Below are 12058 nucleotides of genomic sequence, written 5' to 3'. Positions count from 1 at the left end.
GATTGTGACTTTGGATTATCTTGGACCGTTAACAGAACATTAAGCTCATCTTCTTCAGTTATTGAACCCCGACCAACTTTTTGAGTATCCCGAACATGCCCGAATTCACGAAACTCTGCTTCACCTCTGCTTACCATGCTTTGGCTAATAGGCAACCGATCAGGATGAGTTGCATTAAACAACTGAACCACCTCCTTTTGAGTACGCGATATATCTCCAAAACCAATCATGCACAAGATTTCGATTCTTTGACGTTCGGTTAATTTTCTCATATTTCATACAATAATAGTAGGTACTAATAAAACGCAGGATGACACTGCTTTCGCCTCTCAAAAAGAATAAACACCTTTTGCAAATGTTAAAATACTTCAAATAGTTTCACCAAAATACATTCACTTTTTGTCACTGACAACAACAACGACAACATAACTAAAAAACCAAAATACCAACATTCAATTTTGATAGGTATTTCTTTAATTTTACATTTTATCATAATTTTTTATTCAAAATTGCTTATGTAACCCCTATTCATTTCTACCACATCCTATGTAAAAAAATGCGTTCTTTCTGATTCTGCATTATAAAAAGAGTGGTTTCCTTTTAAAAAACATATTGATGACGTCATATCTTTTTTTGTGTCACCCTGTATATTTGTCAACAACCTTAAAAAATGTGAATTTTTGATGTTTGCAGCTGAACATAAACTATTTTTGATAATTTTGAATATTATGCATGTAGATTTAATAAATATAGGACTTCAGAGAGATTTAGATAGTTTCTTTAATTGGTGTAAGTGTAACTTGTTAGATCTTAACATTGATAAGTGTTTCCAACTTTTCTTTAGTAAAAAAAAAATAAGATTTTATTGTCCTATTCAATAGATGATCCGTATCTGCAAAATAAATAGCAAGACGAGAATTTGGCAATTTGATTCTCAATTCAATTTTAATGAGCATGTCAATCATTTATCACGTTATCAAGTCACAATGGGTGTTAGGATTTACCCGGATCAGTTGCAAAATCTTTCACAGGAAGCGGTTAAGTCGGCGTATGTCAGGTCAGTCAGATCACAACTTGAATATGGTTCAATTATTTTCAACAAATTAAATTTTATTAACCTTGATAAAAGACGGATTATGTGTGACATTTCTCTAATTTTTTCAAATCCTCAGAGAGCACTTAGAATAATTTATTTCTCATTAGTTTTCACAGAACGAATTATGGTAGGCATTCTTTTATGAACAAAGCTCTGGATTTTTTTACATAGAGAGGAGGGATTTTATGTTCTTATTAATTCTTTTGAACTTTTTAAAGCGATTCTACTAATTCTATTTTATAAGAATATTTGAGTATGTGTTGCTGTGACAGAAGAGTGATAAAAATATTATTATTATTATGTGAATTAATTTATAGTTATTTTTTAAAGATTGTTAACTATTTCCATGGAATTAATTATTTTAACGATTTTGCTTGATTTCATCCAAGATTTTGTCGTAGTAATAAAAAAACTGGATAGATGATGTAAATGACGTTTTCTCGTGTTTTGTATGTAAAATGAAAATCTGTGAACGCAAGTTCAAATGGTAATTTATAGCTTCAGTGACATTAATGATTGAGGCGAAAATCACTAGGAATACTTTTTTCCATAGCTATTAATTCAACCTGAATTTAAAACTGGTTAAACACAAATATTCGACTATTGATACATGTCATAATGACTTCGTATGTTGTTTCGGATGTAATTTTTATTAAAGCTAAATTATACCTAAACTTCACAAATACATAACATTATTTAGAGCCTGCTTTTATGGAACAGTTGGAATGAATTTGTAAACTCACCTTGGTTTAGGAACGACGTGTTTGTATAACAATTCAACAGTACGTTCAAAGCAGGCGAATTTCATCATGGTGTATGGGATTTGCCTCATCCAAAGTGGCACAAGGGATTTGTAGAAACCATTCATCCCTGTAAGTTTAATAAAATATTTTTCCTGGCTACATTTATTGCTATAAAATCATAAGAATAAAATATACATAACGGAAATAAAAACAGCTAAAATAAATTATTTTACTAATTAATTAATTAATTGTTTAATTTATTTGTTATATTTGTTTATGTTGTATATGTTATATTTGTATTTGTTTATAATGTTACTTTACTTAATTAATTGTTTACCACTGAAACATGGAGTTCCACAAGGCTCCGTTCTGGGGCCCTTTTTTATTCTTGGTTTACGTCAACATAACACAACTTCTTTAGTTACTTATGCTGGTGAAGTGAATATTTCTCGCATATCTTAAGAGTCATTTGCAAAGTTGAAAAACTGGGCTGTTTCAAACAGATTATCTTTGAACGAAACCAAAACCCAGCAGATAATTTTTTCTCTTCGAGATCTTGGTTCTTTCCCGCATCTCTCGAATGTAACAGTAAATTTTCTTGGTGTCAAGTCTTGGTGGCTTAATGTGGTGGAGTCACGTTGAAGAGGGTCAGCCAAATTATCAAGAGGCATATTGCTTATCCGTAACTTATCGGGCTCTGTCTCAATGGACACACTTAGGATTGCTTATTTCAGCTATCTTCATTCTATAATGACATACTGTCTTATCAGCTGGGGCCACTCGGTGCACATGTCTAAGATATTTGCACTGCAAAGAAGATGTGTGAGGGTGATTCCTCGTTTGGGCTACAGAGAGTGTTGTAAACCCACTTCAGGAAATTGAAAATTCTCACTCTACCCTGTGCATTTATTTTACTGTGCCTATTATATGTTAGGGAAAATGTGACTGACTATGCAACATATGCTGATACCCACCGGCACTTTACTAGAAATAATGACTCCTTAACTCCACCTTTTCATCGATTTTCCAGATCAAGACTGGAGTTTCTTCTTTTTTACTCTTTTGAAAATTTCTTCACTCCACTGTGGCTTTTTAGGAGGATTGTTTTTTTATGTTTATATTGTATTTCTGTTAAAGCTGCTTTGTATTTGTTAGTTTTACTTAATGTTTTTATCTTATCGTATTATATAGTGACTGCATGAGTTTTATTATTATTGTAATGTTAATGCAAAATGTAAATGCTTTTTTTCTGTATTTTTGACTTGTGTAAGTTTATAAGCAAAGCCGCGACCATACTACAAGACTATTAACTTTAAAGATATCGTTTAGTTTTTAATTTATAGCAAGTAAAAAATATTTATCGTTTTAAAGAGTCTGTAGTTTTTTTAACTGTAAAGTTTTTTTTAACTTTTTTATCATGTTTTACGGTTATTGAACTCTTTCTCCCTTGGCAAGTTTTTAAATATAAAATAGACCAGGCGTCAATTTTTCGAGATTCTCCTTACAAATTTTCACAATGACATATGGAATGAAAAAAAGCCACATGAAACTAAACTTTATTTAAAAATTCGACCCTTCTTTTGCTAAACATGTTGGTAACTTATTTAACAAAGGCGAAACAAAACAGTTGTGCATAATTAAAATAAAAGCATTTGGATAATGCGGATTATATTTTCAAAGTAAACAAAAAAAAGGACCTTAACAGATAGGAATGAAACAGTTCAGGAATCTGTAGACGATAGGTCTTAATTTTCATATTTGTAAAAAGATAATTTTTACCTTCTTCTCTATAAATCCTAGGCCAAGCCTCCCTCAAGGTGTTAGCAAATCCGGGCGTAGTCTGAATTTTGACCTTAGCAGCCTCCATAGGAGACAAAGCAATATCAGCAAAGAACTCAGCAGAAGCTGAGGCACTGAGGTAAAGCCATGTACGGTACAAGAATGCGTTTTCTTCTCCAATAACATCGGTGTAAAATACCTAGAAAATTAGAAAACTTATGTGAGCCAATAAATAAAATGAAGATTATGAAGTATTCAAATTTACAAATTTAAAAAAAAATACACCGATTTTCACTTAAAAAGTTTTGCAAAAAAGTATACACAATAGCACTTCTTTACTAAATTTGCTTCAACCCTAAATTATCTACAAAATTTATTAAAATAATGAAGCGTTAAATCCAACAAAAACTAAATAAGCCAAAAAATAGTTTGTAATCAGGTCTTCTATTTTGACATAAATGAATAAAACATGTTAGTTTGTTTTGTTAGGTTAATGTCGGTGCTACGAGACAACTTGCCAGCACAATTTGGCGATTTGGGAAAACTATCGGGTATGTACCCTATTTTCCGAATCGAAACTTTCATAATACTAGATTTTTTAATGCACTGACTACCGGCGTGAATAGGTTTAGCTACCACCGCCGAGGGATTAGGAACGGATCTGAAGATAGGATAGGAAAAGACAAACGACCACGTGTTGACTGGGTGAAGGATAATTCGGAAGTCCGAATAAAACATGTTATAATAAATATTTTTTGCTTTAAAGCTATTGTAAGTAAGGTGAAATAGCAAGCACTTAAAATGGTAAGTGCCTACATTGGAATTTACTAAACAATAATTTTGCATCTAATTTTAACACTTAAAATGATTTATTCATTTTAAGTGTGGTTTTTAAATGCCCATTTAATTTGAACTTTGTATTCTTCATGTACTTACTTTAAAGACTTCATACAAGCCAAACTTGCATAAACCCTGGGCAGAATATCCAAAGAAGGTAGGTGCCCAACCTTTGGCCAATCCTCTGGCGCCATCTTCCGCAAGAGTGACTTTGAACCCTAAAGAAAAGTAATAAAATTTTGGTTAGCATTACTTGATCACCCTGGTTACTTAATATTTACCGTTAAATACAGATTTATATTTAGCAGGGTCGACTTGGATACGACATTTAACAAGATCCAAAGGAACTACAGCTGTATGAGTAATTCCACATGACAGAATACCTACAAGGAAACAGTATGTTAGTCATAAGGATGAAATAAATAAATTTGTGTAAAATATGTATTTAAAATATGGTTTTATTTCAATGCTTCCATATGCTAATATTAAATTGTAACCATTTCACATATTTGAAAGATATATCTTTATATGATTTATTTATTCAAAATTTTATAAGATAAACCTTAGGATGAGTTCCTTATAAAATGAACACATCCCTATAACGGTTATTGTTTAGAATTTGTGTACGTGTTAAGTAACTCAAGTCTGATGATGCCAAGAACACTTGCCGAAATGCATCACTCCTGAAATTAGAGGATTAGCATTTTATTTGTGGAGAAAAGACTTCCCCTACTAACTTTTCAATATTATGTGTAAATGTCATGAGAAGCGCAATTCCGTAACAAGGATCAATCCTAAATTTCGCATTGAAGAAGGCATTCCTTATACTTTTTACTACCAAACACCATATAATGAAAATGTTTGCCTATATTTTTCAATATTTATACTTTTTAAAATTATTACTTTTTTAAATGCCAAAAAACTAGTTTGTGATCTGAAAAGCTGAAATCAATGGTACCCCTAAAAATAAATTGATCTTGAAAATTGAGGTAAAAAATGCGATCAATTAGTGTCTGATAGCTCTGTATGACCGTAGTTAGGATTTAGATATTTTCCAAACATATAGAAATGTGCTTTAATAAGACCCCTGTCCCAGGCTAGTAAGCCTGAAAATTAGCCAGAGCTTAGATCTATCTCAATAATTCCAACTTTGTCAGAAATTTTAGAAATATATTTACATTAGCAGCTCTATGACCACTTCATAAAAAATCAAAATAATTTCTAATTGACACTCTGGTTTTTGCAAGACTTATAGTACTACTTCGTTGTTAGCGGATATTAAATATGTATACCAGATTAAATAATAGCTTTAGTCTTGACCAGAGCAATATATCATCCTTCGTACTGCTGCATTCTTCCAAAGCGTTTGATATACTGAATCATGACGTTATGTGTGGAAAGCTACAGTACTATGGACTGGATCAGAATGCAGTCATGTTCTTTCAAGCATGCCTTAGAAAAAGAAAACAAATGATGGTGATGGATATAATATGAGTTTTCACATTCTCATGAAATTACTTCAGGAGTACCTTAAGGTAAAATCCTTGGGCCAATTTTTATTTTTTGGTATATATTTCTACATGCGACGTTGTAAAAACTTTTAAAATACAAAGCTTTGCGGACGATACGGCATTCATTTAAAATGAATCAACTGCAAGAAGCTTCAATGAAAATAAATAATGATCTGAACACAAAGAATATTTACACGCAGCAATATATATTGAAACATAATGCGTCCAAATTTTCTCTTATGTGTTTTTTTACAAATAAAAAAGGTGTAAAAGGCCTTTTTTAAAAGAGATTTTAGATTTTTCAGTTCATAAAAAAAACTTATTTTGCATTAAGATCTACATGAATATTTATATGAACAAAAGAATAATAAATTTTAAGCTCAGAAAAAAACCTTTATGAATCTTTAATATTACCTATTCTTAGATATTGTAATGTAGGTTATTATAGTTGCCTCGATAAGTTTACTGCTTATAGATTGTAAAATTTTCAAAATACCTATTGCAGGTTTATATTTATCCCTAGAAAATATGATTGAGACTATGATATAAAATTAACTGCCTGGCTTCGTAAAAAAAATTTATTCCAGTATTTCAATATTTTTGTCCCCAGAATTAATCTTACATCTTCACCCCTCTATTTGTTTAACAAATTGGTACATAGACCTAATGTCAACATAAGATTTTTTAATAGACTAAGCATTCTTCGGTATTATTTACCATATTTCAGGCGAAGTTTTTCGTAGAATGCTGTCATCATTTACAACAAGATTCCAGCAAGCATCAAGCTTTGACAGAAAAAAATTAGAGAATCTTATTTCAACAATAAATTAAATATACAGGTAAACTGGTACGGTTACTTTTTATTTTATTTTCTTATTATTTTAGCGATTATGTTATTGGATCTTATTAGCATAGTCAAAAAAATTCACACCTTGATCGGAGTTGAAGTTGAAGAAGATGCTATAGAGCATGCGCAGAGGGTTCAATCCTTTCGCAAAGATCAGCCTAAAAATGTGGTAATAAAATATGCATCACGCAAAGTAAGAGATAATGTTCTCCAGGTCTCAAAACTAAGAAGAGGTAATAATAATATTCATAAATGAACATCTATCCCCACATAATAAACTCCCTTTTAAAAAAAACTCGCGAACAAGCTCGAGCCAAGTCTTACAAATATGTCTGGATTAATAATGGCAATATTTTAGTGCGAACAATGACCGGAAGCAATGTCAAGCAAATAAGAAGTGAGGAAGATTTACTTACTATGTAGGCTTTTTCTTTAAAATTTAACTTAGATTTGCGGCAGTGATATTTTCTTAGTCTTAATATATCCTATTCATGTTTTTTTCATCTTTTTATCAAAATGTAATATCTAAAACTCAAGGATTTCAAGTGTAATTTACTTTCCAATAACTTTAATTGTATCTTTCTAACAGAAACCTGGTTGAATGCTGGTATTTTAGATATTTTAGATTCAGAACTATTCGATGGTTACCATGTTTTTCGACGAGACCGAGAACAGACTGGGAGCGTGAAACGAATATACTGTTGTGCGATGTTCAGAGTGGGACAGTGATGCAAAGGATGTCTGGGTTACGATTTACTTTAAAAATGGCGGTAAAGCCCATTTTTGTTGTGTTTATATTCCACCACGTAATGATTGCGCTAACCTGCTTCTTGGATAAGTTTTATAGCATACCAAATTTTATATTAGGGGACAAAATTTTAATCTGCGGTGATTTTAACTTCGCTACTATTAATTGGATACCGAGAGAAACTTTCTATTACTATGTAGATGAAAATCACAACCCTAAATTTAATACTTTTTATGATATGCTTAACTTTTTTGGTCTTTTCCAAATAAATAATCTCAAAAACCAAAATAACCGAATACTTGATTGAATTTTAACCAACGATTAAGTGTTTTGTCAAAATATTAAGCACTGTCAGCTGTCTTTGGTCCAAGAGCACCACCATCATAAATCTATGGAATCTGATATTTGCCTTTTACCTGTGGATAAACTTAATTGCAAGAATAATCCTAATGTCTATAATTTAAAAAAAGGTGATTACGATGGTCTAAATTTGCATTTTGATCATTTTGATTGGGGGGACATTTTTAAAGATCATAACATAAATTTATGTATAAGTAAGGGACCTCAGGTCAGCCAACTATTCTCAAATTTTTTTAGGGGAGCTTTTCAATCCTATATACAGTTAGTAAATCATAATAATTCACCCATATTTGATGCAACTATTCCTGATGCATTCTTTTTAGATTCAGAGGAAGTATGGATCTCTGTGTGACTTGGACGAGAGTAAGGGTGGCGAGCCTGATGGTATACCGTCTTTTTTTGTAAAAAAAATGTGCACATTCGCTTTGTAAACCATTGTCTATTATTTATAACTTATATCTTAAGCAATGTGTGTTCCCTTGCAAGTGGAAGATGGCTAATGTGGTGCCAATTTATAAAAGTGGTGAAAAAATCTAGTGTGAAAAATTATAGACCAATAAGTAAACTTGATATCTTCAGTAAAATTTTTTAATTATTAATTCATAATAAATTGATACATTTTCTAAAACCTATAATTATCGATGAGTAGCACAGTTTTTTCCCAAACGATCAATTGATTCCAACTTAGTTGTTTACTCGGAATATATACTCTGTTCAATGGATTGTCAGACGCAGATAGACTCTGTGTACACCGAGTTCAGCAAAGCATTTGACAAAATTGATCATAACACTTTATTACAGAAACTTGCTGGAGTGGGAGTTCATGGAGATCTCCTGCGGTGGTGAGCGTCGTACATTTTTAATCGATCCCAGTATGTCACTGTACATGGCCACCAGTCCTCCACATATCCAGTTACCTCAGTCGTACCTCAAGGTTCCTACTTGGGGCCGTTACTATTTATAATCTATTTAAATGATGTTATAAAATGTTTTAGGTTTTTCAAAATATTACTTTATGCAGACGATATTAAGATTTTTGCTTGCATCAATAATCTCGGCGATCGCTTTCTCTTACAAAATGATTTGGACAGATTTTATGAGTATTGTCAGAGAAATAAACTTTACCTTAATTATGATAAATGCGCATTTATTAGTTTCACACGTAATACTAACTTATTTCAATTCGACTATAATTTTAATGGAATTTTACTTAAGAGGACTGATAAAGTGAGGGATCTGGGTGTCATATATGATCAAAAGCTAACTTTCGCAGAATATATTAATTACTTAAGCATCAAGTGTAATCGAAAGCTGGGATTAATTGTAAGAAATAGTAGGCTATTAACCTGTAAAAGCTCTCTAAAAGCAGTATATTTTGCCTGTATTTATAGTCGTTTGGGTTTTGCCTCCGTCGTCTGGGCTCCGCAATATGCGATGCATGCTAACAAATTGGAAGCAATACAAAATAAATTTTTAAGATTTTTGTTAAATATCAATTATATTCTCTTGAAACACGGCGCTCTCACACAAACATGTTCTTTCTCTATAAAATAATTAAAAATAAGATTAACTCGAGTTATCTAATATCCCAAATACCTTTCCATATACCTTAGCGAAATTTTTGAACTTCTTATTTCTTTTCAGTCTGTTTGTATAGAACCAATGTTGCAAGGAATTCGCCGTTAAGTCGTATGCTTTTCTTATATAATTCAACATTTTTTTTCTGTAGATTTATTTTGCCGCTCTCTTTCTTTGTTTAAGAAGAGAATCAGAGATCCTCGTTCTAATTAACAAGAACACAAAAACTTAGCACTTTATTGTATTTCTGCTCTTGTACTATTTTTTAATTTTGTATAAGTACACCTGAAACACTTTGTTATTTGTGGATGTTCCATTGGGTTTCAGCCTGTTAACATCCTATTTGTTTTTGATAAATGAAATAAAATAAAATTACAGTACTTTCATTCTGAACCAGTCCCTTTAATCTAGATATACAGAGGGACATTTAATTTTATATTTGACAAAGTTCTGTCAATCACGTCCTCACCTCACTTTGATATGTCACATGTCGGTTCAGACATTAAAATGTCTGTTCAACAGTGCCAAAAAAATTTTAATCGGTTGACATACCAGAGAATACTGAGCTAAAATGTCTGGTAATAATGAATATTTTATCGACGTCATACTTTGGTATGTCAAATGGCTATCCTATAGTGTGATACATCATTTCAAAGCCCATACAACTGACCACCCAACGCTGTTTAAAAAATAAACAGTTTAATGAGTTCACAGACTTAATTTTATTAAGTGCTTAAAATATGCTCCGTTATTCGCGAGACAATCCTCACAAAAATTGGCAAGTGTTTGTCTGCTAATATTTCTACATTCGCGAGTAATTCGATCCTTTAAATCATTTACATTTTCAGGTAGGGTTTTATAAAATTTGCTTTTTAAATACCTCCAAAAAAATTTAGTGGTGTTAAGTCTCGCGCGGGTTATTCAATTGCACCACGCCAGTCAATTCACATCTTTGAAAACCGTTCATTCAGCTACTCTCAAACTGTCAAAGGGTAGTGCGGGAGAGTTCTATCTTGTTAGAAATACAAATTATTTTCGTTTAGTATCCAAACATTCATACAAAAATATTTGGACTCAAAGAACTATTTATTATCATACATTTTTACTGCTAAAATTGCTTCAGCTTGCATCAATTTTTCAAGCGATTTTTTTTTTTTTTTACACTGTTGAATAGACATTTTAATGCTGCTTTATTGTATCACACGATGGGGATTCCCAATTGACATATCAAAATGAGGTTAGCTGGAGGTAAGGAGGTGATTGACAGAACTTTGTCAAATAAAAAATTAAAAACTTTCCCTTTATATCTAAATAGACGTGTTTTTTTATAAGAAGTTATTAAGGGTGGTTCGTTTTGTAATTTTTTACTATTAGTATTGTTACAATAAAAACACTGAAAGCAAATGTACAACATAATAACCAAATTACCCCCCATATTGCGCACAATTCAAAATATAACTTTTACTGCGGGTATACACGATCCGGTTTCAACAGATGCGGTAAAAACGGTGCGGTACCGCATTAGTACAACACATAGGTTTAAATAGGAGGCGATACACGAAGCGTTAGCACCGCATCGACGGAAGAGCAACGCAGCTTGCTACGGTAGCAACGGACGACGGGATGGTCCCTAACCAACACACGTACTTAAATGTATCGCGATACACGTTCCGGTTGTAACGCGCGTTTTTAGCTATTTTCACCTTATTTATTACATTAAATATCTTGTTTTAATACAGTTAACAATTCGCCAAATGATTTTTTAGACATTCTGTATTAATTGAAAAGCTTACATGATACTGCCGAATATTTGTATGAAATTTGTCGATTTTTTTTTCTACACCACTTTCAAAATATGGATGTCTTCAATTTTTACGTTATACTGACTCTCGCAAAAAATCATCTGCTTCAAGACCACCAAATAATTCTTAGCAATGAAGACATTATTTCCCGATGAAAGTCTCGAAGCAATTAAATTTTGGAATTTTTTTAGTGCCTATCCGTTTTCAACGCAGTGTGTCGCGTATATGCCACGCGGTACCGCATCCGTTGAAACTGGATCGTGTATACCCATACTAAAATAAAGAATGAGAGTTTTGGGTAAATTTAAATGTATTAGACAGAACTAATTCATTTATAATGTTGCTGTTAAGTTGATATTTATGTCTATACAGGATGTCCATTTAATATCGCGGTGCTCGATTACTGCTAAATCTTGAAAAGGAAAAATCTTTAATAGGGGGAATATTAATTGAGTTAGAGGGGCTACTTTTTAAAATTAGTTTGGTTGATACAGAGTGTCCCAAAAAAGCGTGGTACATATTTTTTTTTTTTAATGGAACCACCTATATTTGTTTTTCCGAAATGGGAGTCTCATTTGACTCTCTCTTTAACCCCAAAATTATTTTGCCCTAAAATGCGACGTTGCCTAATTATTATAACAATTAAAAAATTAAATTTTCAAGTTTCACTTAAATATAAATATTTACCACCGACGTTTTTTCTTTTTTTGAAAAATCTATGTAGAGTTCTTGGCTAAGTTGATTTTATCTTTTGAAA

General features: G+C 31.9%; 2 protein-coding genes across 3 annotated transcripts in view; one reads left to right on the top strand and one right to left on the bottom strand.

Annotated features, from left to right (window-relative positions):
- The window catches only part of LOC126749002 (phosphate carrier protein, mitochondrial-like), a 101200-nt gene that overhangs the window by 2412 nt on the left and 86730 nt on the right, over positions 1 to 12058 (bottom strand). Inside the window, exons 4-7 of one of the 2 annotated variants that reach the window (XM_050458606.1) lie at positions 4737 to 4838; positions 4555 to 4673; positions 3619 to 3817; positions 1840 to 1966 (exon numbers count right to left, since the gene is read on the bottom strand). In XM_050458606.1, coding sequence (XP_050314563.1) covers positions 1840 to 1966; positions 3619 to 3817; positions 4555 to 4673; positions 4737 to 4838 — 547 coding nt within the window. The remainder of the gene's footprint in view (positions 1 to 1839; positions 1967 to 3618; positions 3818 to 4554; positions 4674 to 4736; positions 4839 to 12058) is intronic. The other variant, XM_050458598.1, reaches the window with a different exon arrangement.
- LOC126749023 (structural maintenance of chromosomes protein 2-like) overlaps positions 1 to 12058 on the top strand; it is a 445423-nt gene that overhangs the window by 392888 nt on the left and 40477 nt on the right. The gene's annotated exons all lie outside the window — the stretch shown is intronic.

This window comes from Anthonomus grandis, chromosome 2 (assembly GCF_022605725.1).
Source record: "Anthonomus grandis grandis chromosome 2, icAntGran1.3, whole genome shotgun sequence".
Lineage (NCBI taxonomy): Eukaryota > Metazoa > Arthropoda > Insecta > Coleoptera > Curculionidae > Anthonomus > Anthonomus grandis.
The sequence above is the reverse complement of the archived record's forward strand: the minus strand, read 5'-3'. Positions and strand labels throughout refer to the sequence as shown.